Here is a 13,060-nt window from a genome sequence, read left to right on the forward strand (position 1 = left end):
AGGTACAAATTTGGACTTTCCACATCATTCATACTGTTCCAACGTCATAATGAGTGGAACACGAAGCCGAATAGCCTGGACTAGAGGGGCCCGTTTGAACTCGGGCAAATCTATCGCCACAGACTACTTCCCTATTGTGATATCTGCAACGCTGCACTGATTATACCTTACGAAGAATAAAACGCGTTGTTTCCTGTTACAGTTACGCTTAGTCGACTCTTTCCTCAAGAACAGCCCGAGCTGATTTTCCAATCCGTCTATCATTTCACCAAGAACGGGACTCTCTATCAAGTCCCGCATTCGAGTTATCCCTACAGTCCGAGATGGTCCGGCAATGAAATGGTGAAACGCACAAGGTTACTTGATTTATTGAGATCATTGCCATATCTCTTAGTGGCTAAAATTCATTTGCAAACGATCTAGTAGTTAACCACCTTCTCTCTTTTTAGGACCTACATTCTCGATAGAATCGAGTCATTCAAAGCAGGGTGCATAAAGCACGGCGTTGTGTGAAAAGTGGGTTTGTGACATGCTAACATGACCCACAGATCTAAGCTGTCACTCGAATTTGAAGAAGGCAACGTTGCTCTGTTATTGCTATGCACTCGATGGATTTTTCATTTTGCCGCCTGACCGCGTGTATCATGTTGGTTTAATCATTTTTGTCCATGCATATAATACATTACTGACTGAGATGCTTTTCTGTGCCTTGCTGTAACTAGTATTAGTAAAATTTGTTGGATGTCTCTATGCATCACAACATGCAACTCCAGGTCGACTTCTATATTTCCCATGTCGTGTGACAATCAGCGAGGGATGGTTAGCGTGAGATTGTCACGTCTCAAGGCCAGACCAGATCTTACTTCTTAGGCAGCGTGAACCCATTGTAGTTCACGTGGAACAGTTAACTGCATATTGGATCGAAGTGATGGTTGGCAGCTACCCACTTCATGAAATTTGTATGCGTAAAATTGCACGTGACGTTGATGCGAAACATGAAATCGGGGTTGCCAGATCGCAGCCAGCTTTCACTGCCAAGTTGAAGTCCTCAGTGACATCATGAAGTGAATCGCAATGTTATATTGCTTAATTAGGCGTATGTATCGTATATATTTCTAGCGTCCTTTATAAAGGGCGTCTGGATGTGGCAGTAGTATTAAACACTACTGTTAAGTCGGAGGTGTGACAACCCTATACACATTGTTTATTAATGTTCAGGTTGTTGAAGCAATAAAATCTGTCTGCCCAAAATGAGAAACACATCTCATCAGAAATGATGCCAACATGCTCTCACTGGTATGATACATAGAACTGAACTCTTCCTATTCCTACAGCAGAATATGCTCGTCTGTCACTGCTCAGTTACCCTTTCAAATCTTCCTAGCTAACAAGAGATCGTTGTAACGAAGTTTATTAGGAATGATTGGCTCACATCAGCCGTTGTCAAACGAAATTGCAGCGAAAACAGATTCACACTGTAACTTTGAAATGAACCAAAGCAATGTTATCCTGCCGACAGACCAAGCATTTTTCTGCGCCACCGTATGCACTGTACCAAGATCCATTGAGGAAATAGGGTATGAAATATAATTTAAATTTAGACATGCACTCGCACACGTCCCTCCGTCGAATGTAGATAAGGCAATGCCTGCGATTTATCTGATGCGCCATGTTGCAAATCAACAAAACACAGTGATAATTGGCAAGTTGAAGGTGTATTTCGTAACGCGTGGTCTATTCTACGAATCAAGTAACAAAAGGACTAGTCACGTGTAATCCAAGCACTGCAATATAAAACTTTTTACTGGCACAAAGCCATTTTGTCAATATGAATAATAATTAGGAATCCAGCTCCCTATATTTTGACACTGAGCTTCATTGCATTGTTCTCAAATCACATTCAAAGCGTGCTGTGCAATATTTACCAGAGTACCTCTTTAAAAGCAAGGCGCACATAAGACGTGCCAATAGATATATTTCGTAGTCGTATTTCTTTTATACCTCAATGTATTTATTGCACGCAACATTATCGCCTCACACTATACAAGAACAGTTTACGGGTGAACTTATGAAACTAACGGTAAGATAAATTATGATTACTAAAACCCGATGCTCGTGTTGAAGACACAAGATGTCATGAAGTAAAAAAAATGACCGAAGGCAGCTTTTTTCGGGTGAGTTAAGCTAGCTTATAGCGGGGCAAACTAAAAAAAAATCAATGAACGGCGCGTAAAAGCCGTACAAACTCAAATGCTATGATACGGAAAATATATAAAGCCATGATATTTTGTTCTTGTATACATTACATAATACACACGTCGAGGTGCGGACATACAGAGGTATAAAATGTGCGCCAAGGTACTCTTAATACAAAAGCTTCCTCCAAGGTATATAACTTAACAGCAGGAAGCAAACGAATCGTCACAGTGGTGTTGAGAAATCGTGAAAAAGGTTTAAGAGCACAGCACACTCTTAGCTTCGTTATTCGCAATTTATAATAACTAAACGCGTGAAGGAAGCCGCCTCGTGAATAACCGCGACAAGGCTAATATATATGATAGCTCAGTTACGGCAAAAAAGGCTAATTTTTACAAGTGACACATCGCGTGCCAATCAGCATTTATTTTTAATTCATTACTGGATTCCCATACTCATTTTGAAGTCGCGTTATCAACCGATAATGACATTATTTTCGTTTCAAGGATATCATACCCTTTTCCGAGAACTGCTCCCAGTTCCATCGATCAATCCTCAAATTTGATGTATCGCTACCACAAAGACCGTCCCAGTGATAGCCCGAACTTTGGTACAGTGCTAAAGACGCATTCGAAATATCGCGCTATGAAATATTTTTACAAGTCCCTAACAAATATTCAAGTCATTCCCTATTACTAACACGAAACATCCGTCCGAGTAATTCAAAATCTGTACACCCTAACGTATTCATCAACAGATCGAAAGCAGCCGAATGTAAAGCCTTCCGGGTTACGCAAGTTAGGATTTGCCGCACGGCAAATCAATGATTATGTACAAGAAAATCACACAAAATCAAGCACATATGTTCATTACAAGGGCTTCGACTCGTACAAGACAAATGAAGCCCTGGCGTACAACTTGCTATGTACAGATTGTGTCGACACTAAGCGTGACTTTGTAACAAGATTTTCACATCATGAAATGGTTGATATTTACAGCATCGTCGGTCGCTTAAACTTATTCAATTTCCAAACCAATCTTCACTGCCACCGGATCCCCCATAAGACCCACCGTAATCATTACCTCTGTAGTACGGCATGCCCCAATTGCCACCCATACCTCCTCCGCGTTGCGGCATCATGCCACGTTGGCCGCCGCCTCTACCACCGCCGCGGCCTGGTTGCTGACGGTAATCTCTGGATCCGAAGCCCCCGGTGAACCGCTTTCCGCCTCCGGCCCTGCCCGGTTTTCCCTTTTGATGGCTGTTCGCCATTTGCTCCAGCCAGGGAGGAACCTCTTGGTTCGCCTCCATCAGAAGATCGACGAGATCCTTGCTGATGTTGAGATTCTTCTTGTTGAAGAACGACGTGGCGAGACCGATGTTACCGACACGCCCGGTACGTCCGATACGGTGAACGTACTCGTCCACGTCGCTGGGCAGATCGAAATTGATGACGTGACGGACGTTGGGTATGTCGAGACCACGCGCGGCCACAGCCGTCGCCACCAGGATCGGGTATTCTCCTAGATAGGAATAGGACATCATCAATTTTTGTCCTCGGTCATTTTGCGGCATATACACCAACTCACGATATGCACACACACAATCTGTGTGTAAGCACACCAAGTCCTTGTGCTGTCAGGCTTTCTAAGTTTTGCAACACCCTTCTATGCTAACACGGGAATGCTCAGCGCAAGCCAGGGAAGCCACGGATAACTTTTACTGATGAGGTCTTTGGTGTGACCCAGCCAGGGATTGAACTCACACCACACCGACTGATGAAGACGCCGGACACTCTACCATTAAGCTATCTTGTCGGTATTATAACAACATTAAAATAGCTGGTGTGCATTACAGAACTTGAAGACTGCTTTGGTCTTAACATCAACTGCAAGAACAGAGTGTAATATCAATTGTTCCGTTCCGACAAACTTGGGTTGAGCTAGGCACCAAGACACGAGTACTCGGACCTGAATCGAGCGATAATTCTATCTAGTACCGAAATTATGTGCCTATTGTCAGTAAGAGTTAACTTGTCAACTAAAATTTCAATACTATTTTCCAACACAGAAGACGTGAAACCAAAATTGGTCATATCACAGAAACAAGTAGTGCTAACATACACACTTGAAGTCTGTTGACACGGTGATCAACCCACAGCATTGTCACCGAGTGTCGTCTTCCATGTGATGTACAACTGGAATTATATTCTTTGTGGTCGCATAAAAGACACATAATCCAACTCTAACACAATCCAATCATCCAACACATCCAAGTGATATTCCAATACTCAACTAGTCGCCGAGTTCGAATATAATATGTATAATTGCAATGGATATTGTGATAACGATACCAATTAATCCCGGCCATCACACGCCAGCGATTGCCACATAAAAGACCTACGTACCCGTTCTGAACGCAAGGAGCGCCTCTTCACGTTCTCTTTGCGAGCGATCGCCGTGAATGCTCGTGGATTTGTACTTGCGAGAGTACAGGAACTCGTCCAAGTCGTCTGCGCCTTTCTTGGTTTCGGTGAACACCAGAGTCAGGGAATTCGCGTCCGTGGCGTTGATCAGATCCAGAAGGAATTTGTGTTTCTCGTCTTCGTCGACCCACACGACCTGTGATTGGCAAGACACGCCTGGATAAGCGACGACTGATATCCACGGTCGCAAAATTATAAACTCAAACGACTAATTCGAAGTAATAGCGTTAAGTCAACTGCATCCTGAACCAACGTATCCCAAGGATTGAAAATATCTTTCCAAAATCGATTCAGTTTACCAGACGGGTAAGCCAGCCGAAAAGTAAGGAGAGGTTTTGATATGAAAGGCGGGGTTTCGAATTTAGCAATAGAGCATCAATTCATTTGAGTTAAGTACATGCGTAAATGACGATTATATGATCTCCTCGTGTTGGCGATTATACGCGTTTGATAAGCTTGTCGACGAGTCCGGAAGTGCTGTTAATTAGCGACTCCCTAATCTGTCGTCAACAATTAAATACCTGCGCTAATCAAATCGTCGAACAATTAAATACTCGCGCTTATCAACGCATCTTACGGAGCATCGGCGACTATTTGCGCAAGTCAAAACGTCCGAGTTTTTATGGAATATGTGCGAAGATTGCGGAGCACACGGCAATCGATGACCTGATTTTGCAACCACCCCAGCGGGAGATCGCTCGCGTCATACTGTGCAGTGCAATGTAAACTGACAATTTCGCTAATTGGCAACACGCCTCAGCCAACGAATTGGCCGCGCGCAACACTGAAAATACGACTTATTGAATTGCGAGTATTAGCTTCTGAACAGTCATTCGGGGTTTTGCGTTTAAGGAGGAGGTTTTCCGCTTCAAAAGACGGGGGTTTTGACCCCAGAAACCCCCTCCGGCTACAAGCCTGCAGTTTACCAAGACTGCTCCGCGAACAGGTTTGGCTCGATGCCAAGCGGAGGACCTGCATTTCACTTGACAGAGATTATTCAGCTAAGAACGAAGGATGTTTCAGAAGAGATTCTTGGAGGGACAGAACTTTAACACACAATTGAATAATATATTCATATTGAAATTTGCAGTTGTTCCACGAAGGCTTAAAGATTAGCAAAAGGTTAGTAGAGGATTGCAAACACCCGCTCAAAACCGATTCAGTTTACCAATGAAGCTCAGCAAACAGGTTTGGCTCCGTACCAAGCTGTGGACCTGCATTTCAAACAACAAGAGATCATCGAGCAAAAAATGTAGGATGTTCGGAGTTGCAGGACCCGACATCGACTGATAGGCTAGTGAGTAATTGAATAAGAATTGGCCATATTGAGGTGCACGTGAATATTCAAGGCCGAAAATATTCAGGTTCATTTCAATATGAATACATTTTTCAATCGCATGCTCGAAGGAGAATTTTCAGCCAACCTTTTGAGTAATATTCGTTGAAGTAGACCCAACTCTTCCGACAGCCAAGAAGATGTAGTTGTCGAGAAAATCTCTCGCCAGCACTTGAATCTCTTTGGGGAATGTAGCGCTGAACATGAGCGTTTTCCTCTCTCCTTTTGTCGGCATCCTGTTCTCTTCCACGATCCTGCGAATCTGCGGCTCGAAACCCATGTCCAACATCCTGTCCGCTTCGTCGAGCACCAAAAACCGGATGTACTGCAAGCCGACCTTTCCACGGTCCAAGAAATCAACCAAACGACCGGGAGTCGCGACAAGTAGATGGCATCCGCGGTCCAAATCTCTCATTTGAGCTCCGACATCAGCGCCACCGTATATAACGCAAGGCCGCACGTGAGATCTGTACGAGAATTTACGAGCCTCGTCGTAGATTTGAGACGCCAATTCTCTCGTTGGAGAGAGAATCAGACCCAGCGGGAACACTTTTCTACGCCCGCCTCGCTGGTTCAAAGTAGCGCTGTGCGATTCTCCGGGCCCTTTTTTGTAGATACTGCACAAAATCGGGAGCAGAAAAGCGGCAGTTTTGCCCGATCCAGTTTGAGCGCACGCCATCAGGTCGCGACCTCCCATGATGATCGGGATCGCGTATTTTTGAACGGGTGTGGGGCGGTCGTACTTGCAGTTAGCCAGGTTCATGTCGCCGATTTCTCCTAACTCGCAATCGGCGAAAGTGTCGATATGATCTGGGACATCGTCGCCCGTGGCTTCCACTGGTATATCGTCGTATTTCTCAAAATTAATCCCTGTGTTTGAGCTGGAGAATAGTTCTTTTTCTAGCTTTTCATTCCTAGGGAGAGCTATATTCCAATCTTCCGTATCTGCGAATGCATCTCCACCTCCTCGTCTTTCATCCCATTTTTTAGCAAGACGGTCTCCCTCATCGTGCGTATATCTCGGATTGCGGTATTGATCATAACCACCATCATCATTTTCAAGCATAGACCAACGGTCTGCCACAGGCATCACACCAGGACGTACTTGCCCCCAGCCACCTTGATAACCACGCCCATCATATCCACCGCGCCCATAACCGCCGCGATTTCCATACCCTCTGTTATCATAACCACGGTTGTAACCACCGTCCCGGCTACCATAACCTCTTTCGTTGGGAAAACGTGGTGGTGGTCCACGCACCATACCGCCATTTTGATATCCACCACGTCCATTTCGGTACGGTTGATTCATTGGAGGCCCCATCGGCGGTCCCGTGTGTGGGATATGACCGGGTGGCGGACCACCATATCTTAGCTCGCCGTTGGGACCTGTCATCGGGGCTCCGCCGTAAGGTTGAGGTGGTGGGCCACTAATATATTGACCGCGTCCGCGATATTGCTCTTGTTGTCTTACGTGAGGTGGTACGTAGTTTCCTTGGGGGCCGTAACTTCGGCCGCCGCCACCTCTCGAACTTATGTCCATGTTGGCCATTTGTGTCTCTAAATTGGGTCCGTTTGCTGCTGGTTGAGACATGTTTGTTTTGGTTTATCGACTCGAGAGAATATGCTAAGTTATTGCAGATTGGCTGTAAATTTCACAATTGTCTTACAAATTTCGAACCTGTACTGCAGCCTACAGCTCATTAGCATTAAGTCTGGGCACAAAGACTCAAGTACTTCAATATAAAGAGAGTACCGGTATTATTTCTAATAATTTCAGTCGAGTAGCGAGTTGATTCATTCCATGCAGTACTGAAAATATGTTTCTTATCGGAGTTTTTACCACATTATAAGAGTTCGGATTGGAGAAGGCGGTTGTTTTTAGCAAAAAATTGTGTGTGACAGAACCTGGGCGTCTTTTTCTATCATAGAATCATCATGAAATTGAACGAAAATGCGCGCGATATTGCAATTCCGCTCTGGCTATGAGTTCAATTTATAGTTTTAGTAGCTATCATGCAACATGAAGGCTGTAAGACTCGATCGGTAGTATCTTAGTAAATAAAACATGTAGAACAAAGTTACCCACGTTAGTGATAATGACATATAATCTGTGAAGCCGTGAAAACTCACAGCATTGTCATATAGAAGTGGAATGAGATAGGTTTAGTCGAAATTTGAAAATACCTAACTAATTATCTTAAACTTCATGTACCGTATATAGAACTGGTCTTACATTCTTCGAGCTAGCATAAAATGAAAGGTACGTATTCGAACTTTCCACATAATTCTTACTGAATTGACGTAATAATGAGTGATAATCCTCAATTCAGAAACACGCAGGTGCTGGATTTTTGCCCAGTCTTGATCCGGAACCTCAAACAAAATATCGGCAAGGCACTCTTTGTAATGACTGTAAGCTGTTGGAACTCGACGCTAGTTTTCGAAACTATCAACGATTCACGTTACGTACCAACCCGGCGAATATGAAAGACTACGAATCCTACACTTCAAACTCCATTTCCAACGACAGCGTCACGCGAAAGAAAAAGCTTGCTGTTGCGCGATCCGGTCACGTGATCTGCCGTTTCTTTCTTTTATTAGAACAGGCTGTGCCGATGCGCCTCGTGCCTGCTCGGCGACGCGAGAAAGTGAGTCTACCTTATCCACAAAATGGGATCGTTCCCGAGTGAATTCATACAAATAAATTCTGGAAACATTTTGAAAATGATTTCATACGAATAAATTCTGGAAAACTTTCACGGAGTTGTAGGGGATGCTGTTTTTCTTCAGTGCTTGGTTGAAAAAAATCGTCTATGGGTTGCCCAGACTTCGTAGATTAGTAAATAGCACTGAGCTATATAAACCTATTATAATGAGGTAGCTGTGTCTTGTATATCGCACGTGGTACACCGTGTGTGACTGCAACAGATAAAGATAGATGCATCACTGGCTCAGCATCATTTTATTAATAATTTAATCATTGCAAAACGCCACAAGACACTACGATGCAACAAAAGGATAGGAAGGAGTCGAAAACGCCGTGGAGTAGTCTTTGAAATGAAACACCCACCTGGGCTAAGGCGATGTAAATAAGAGGGTGGAAAGAAATAATGGATAACTTAAAACGTACAAGCTTTAACGTACAACTTCGCCGCCGAATGTTGGTTTAAGTTATCAGAGTTGCGTAATGTGCGATTGCGCAATGTGTACGCGAATTTTAGTCCAACGCGAAATTATGAAATACATTATTGACTTACCTTACAACTGCGCCCGCGCGCCTCCAGCTATGCACTTCAAGGAGTTGTGAGAGTTTGCCTAGAATAGTTCAATCAAGTAGTTTCAACACTTTCGCTTCTTCTCATTGTATCGCGATCTTCTGATATTGAATGACACCAAATATTTTTTGATCTTTTAAAACAAACTACAAACATATATCGTTGAAATGGACGAACGAACTCTGAATTCGTGGAAGAACTTGATGCCCGCTGTCCACGCCACGGTGCGAATCATCGCGTTTGCTAGTCAGGCCTCTAATTTAACGAATCACGTCCTGACATATCGATCTCGCCTTCCGTCACTTGCCACCTGATTTTGTCGCTTTTTATTTTATATTATCTTTATTTATTTTTCATTCAGTGTGCATGCCTCCTATTTGCATCGTCTAGGTCAGTGGTTCTCAACCTTTATTAAGACACGTCCCCCTTTATGATAGTGAAAAATTTCGCGCCCCCCTTATCGCCATATCACAAAATCCAAGCGGGATGCTAGACACCCCAACAGGTTGTTTGATGGCATGAACGGTTATGACTGTTGATGAGAGTATTCAAAAATATCAAATTTAATCTATATATAGAGAAGCACGCTTGAATTGGAGGTAAATCGCGCAGAATGCAAATTTTTTTCAGTTGACCGTTTCTTCGCGGCCCCCTTCAGATGCTTTCACACCCCCCAATGGGAGCGTGCCCCCAGGTTGAGAACCACTGGTCTAGGTCCGGGTGGGTGTCTGATCTCAAAGTCTCAATCTCAATCTCAATCTCAAGTCGTTTCGGCATCTTCCTATCATTCATTGCATCGCAGTCTTGTGATGTTTTGAAATGATGAAATTGAAATGAAGTGAATATATGAACCGGTAGATGGCGCAGTATTGCCGCTGTTCCTAAATAATAAAGACCCGACACAAAAAACATCTTCACTTTAAATTTCTATGGCTCACTATTTAGTCGCCTGTCGGCAGTCTCTCGCCAGTCAACTGAGAAATGTAACGCTGATAACGACGAGTAGCCGCAGTAGAAACCGTTTGGCAGAATTTGCACCGATGCGTGTAGCGAAGATTTCGATAGTATTCATCACACATGCATATCATCAAGTCGATCTAGCACGCGAGTATTTATCCAGTACAAGCCGCTTGAATATATATTCGAGGACGCTCTGATATCCGGAGAAATATGGTTCCACATGTGATATTAAGCCCCACCGCCCTGAGCGAATGTTATGTTTTGCTAAAATTCGCGCCTATATTTCTATGGATATAGAATATGTGAATGTGATCCACACGGATGGAATTTCAAAGAAGTCAGTTATTACTCAATATAACGGAAATGAACTATGAGTTGTCGTCCTGTTTATTATTTGCATAAGATGTACGAATGTACGGTCCACGTATTTTTGGTATTATGCGTAATGATTTTGCAGTTCACAGGCAGAATTTTTGTATATATAATATCAAACATATAAGTTGTCACCTGAATTAAATTTGATGGCTCAGACGGTGCCTATTATATTGACGCTTCTCGCGGCGGTGGGGTGCTTATTTGTGTTCGGACTGTACACCGTGAAAAGTGCCGTTTGGAAGATAACACGGAGAGATGCGTCATTTTGGGGGGCAGGTCAGTGGAGATTATTAGTTGTGGACATTTGAATGGTACCCATATCATCCCCAATACTTATAAGCACGGTTCTTATTTTTATTTTTCAAATTGTCGCTTTCTTGGTTAACAAATATGCGAGCTCATTCAAGTTCGTCCTTGGATTGCTTTAACTTTTGCTTTCCCTAAATGCAGGTATATTCTACAGCAGCCCAGCGCAAGTTACAGAGAAATATCCTCTGAATATTTATCCTGCTCCATGGGCGGTAAGATATGGAAATGAAACTCATATAATGACAGAGAACTAACGCGCCCTAATTCATGATTCTATTTCAAAGATATCCATCATTTGGCCTGTGATATTATTTTGGAATGTTGCGGCAATGGTCTACTTGCTATACCGCCGCTGGTCGTCGAAACCTTTATTTAATATACCACTGGTGAGTAAAATGGCATGAATAGGACAGCGCCCGCTCGATCACGCAATGCAATTTATCGATACCCTGTATACAGCACACTCATCGGTAACGAAGAATATACTAAATCACGGCATATGAATCTGCTGTGTATAGAATATCAATGTTACTACGTGCGAATTCGTGCCACTAATTCTGATAGGCGACAAAATTGATTAGTAATTTACATGCTCAGGATTACACACATGATGTTCTGCTTCAAAGTCGCACAAGTGAAGCGTTTTTTGTGGTGTATAAAACTGATAAAAATTGCTAATAAAAATACAACAAGAAAACCAAGTGATGTACGACTAGTGATATGCCAAGTTCTTTTGAATTCCCTACTAATTGCTGAGGATAACGACAAATATTCGGGTTTATATCAATATGAATATATTATATTCAATTTTATATTGAAGTTCTGTCCATTCGAGAGTCTCTACAACAAGACTACATCTGCGCATCAATTCCACGCAATCCGTTCCATTTCGGGTCTTTGAGTTGCACTGGAGTGTGCGATAAAGAATGTCGAATGGGAATGGAATTGAATGGAATGCCTTTGGGCGGTGACTATCAGGATTATGATTTAACCCTCGTATGGATTTTGAATTGGCTCAATTTTAGTCGAAAATAAAAACTATGAAATTTCATACCAATCCTGACTTGAACCTATTGGTATGATTTTAACATTAATTGTATTGACATGTGGTTTAGTTAGAAAAAGTTCTCGGGATAGCATGAAGGAACCATTTCCAGCGGTGTATACCGGAGGGTCGATAGAGGCAAATATCCCCTCCAAATTGTCGCCTTGGATACAATGATGTCATTCGTCTTCCCCCTCATTGCAATGGATAAAGGTGGCGTCACGACATTGCTGAAAAAAGCTCCCCTTCCCCCAAAAATTGGTCCTGCCTGCACGTCTATGGTCACGCCGTATTGTACGTGTGGCCCATATATTGTAGGTATACCTACACCTTCGCTACATCAATTAAAGTGTATTTGAAGAGCTACTTGGAGATACAGAACTTCAATATACAATTGAAAAGTATACATTCATATTGAAATGAACCCGAATATTTTCGGCTGTCACTTGTCAGGGGTAATCGTCAGCAACCGGTATAGATTGGAAAGAACTTCGCATATCATCACCAAATATGACGTCACAAGCATTAAATATATAATCATCGAGACGAAGAGATCGTTAGTTGCTGACGATTGCCCCTGACGAGTGTCAGCCGAAGATATTCGGGTTTATTTCAAAATAAATATAGATATAGTACATATTTTACAAAATCTACTTGAATACTCCTAAAAATTAGAAATACTTCGTTATAATGACTCATTATTAATTAGTACCTCTGAGACCTGTGTTAATACACCTAACTTTCAGGAAGTTTTCATGCTGTGGACTAGTGCTTGGTCGCTGACGACGGTTTGGACATTTTTATTCGATGGAGAGGTTCATCTTATCACCGCCGTATGCGTGTTATTGGTTACTGCGTGCTCGTTACGATCGTTCTATGTGGTAGCGAAATTGTATGAGCGACACTGGAAGATTTTGTCGGAGGAATCATCTACTGGCCGACGTAAGACGGTCGCATATTTTTAACATCGTGTAATTGTAGGCCTACCATATCTTCAGCACCCCAAAAGAGGACATTTACAAAAACAGCCACGAGAACAACAAGTCAAATATATTTTTCAGATTCAACCCATGAA

At 42.8% G+C, this 13,060-nt stretch overlaps 2 protein-coding genes across 3 annotated transcripts in view; one reads left to right on the forward strand and one right to left on the reverse strand.

Annotated features, from left to right (window-relative positions):
• The window catches only part of LOC145443970 (BRISC and BRCA1-A complex member 2-like), a 48,935-nt gene that overhangs the window by 27,556 nt on the left and 8,319 nt on the right, over window positions 1-13,060 (forward strand). The window contains exons 2-5 of one of the 2 annotated variants that reach the window (XR_013916579.1): window positions 10,714-10,907; window positions 11,082-11,152; window positions 11,225-11,326; window positions 12,732-12,927. Coding sequence is in view for 1 of the 2 variants with exons in the window: in XM_080321871.1 (XP_080177997.1) it covers window positions 203-356; window positions 450-513 (218 nt within the window). In the remaining variant the exon portion in view is untranslated. Of the gene's footprint in view, window positions 1-202; window positions 357-449; window positions 696-10,713; window positions 10,908-11,081; window positions 11,153-11,224; window positions 11,327-12,731; window positions 12,928-13,060 lie in introns of those variants that run through there. The other variant, XM_080321871.1, reaches the window with a different exon arrangement.
• LOC145443974 (ATP-dependent RNA helicase DDX3X-like) lies at window positions 1,396-7,786 on the reverse strand. The gene is made up of 3 exons (XM_080321876.1): window positions 6,107-7,786; window positions 4,605-4,818; window positions 1,396-3,720 (listed from the first exon to the last, which is right to left on the reverse strand). The coding sequence occupies exons 1-3, from the start codon at window positions 7,610-7,612 to the stop codon at window positions 3,218-3,220; spliced, it is 2,223 nt and encodes a 740-aa protein (XP_080178002.1). The 5' UTR covers window positions 7,613-7,786; the 3' UTR covers window positions 1,396-3,217.

This window comes from Botryllus schlosseri, chromosome 8 (genome assembly GCF_051294905.1).
Source record: "Botryllus schlosseri isolate E-star chromosome 8, Bs_hap1, whole genome shotgun sequence".
NCBI classification, from domain to species: domain Eukaryota; kingdom Metazoa; phylum Chordata; class Ascidiacea; order Stolidobranchia; family Styelidae; genus Botryllus; species Botryllus schlosseri.

Excerpts from the sequence above, each read along its gene's own strand:
- LOC145443974 (XM_080321876.1), bottom strand. The coding sequence starts at position 7,612 with ATGTCTCAACCAGCAGCAAACGGACCCAATTTAGAGACACAAATGGCC. Across the intron at positions 4,819-6,106 it reads CAACGAATATTACTCAAAAG|GTCGTGTGGGTCGACGAAGA; the intron begins GTTGGCTGAAAA and ends TGCCAATCACAG. Across the intron at positions 3,721-4,604 it reads GCTCCTTGCGTTCAGAACGG|GAGAATACCCGATCCTGGTG; the intron begins GTACGTAGGTCT and ends ATTCCTATCTAG.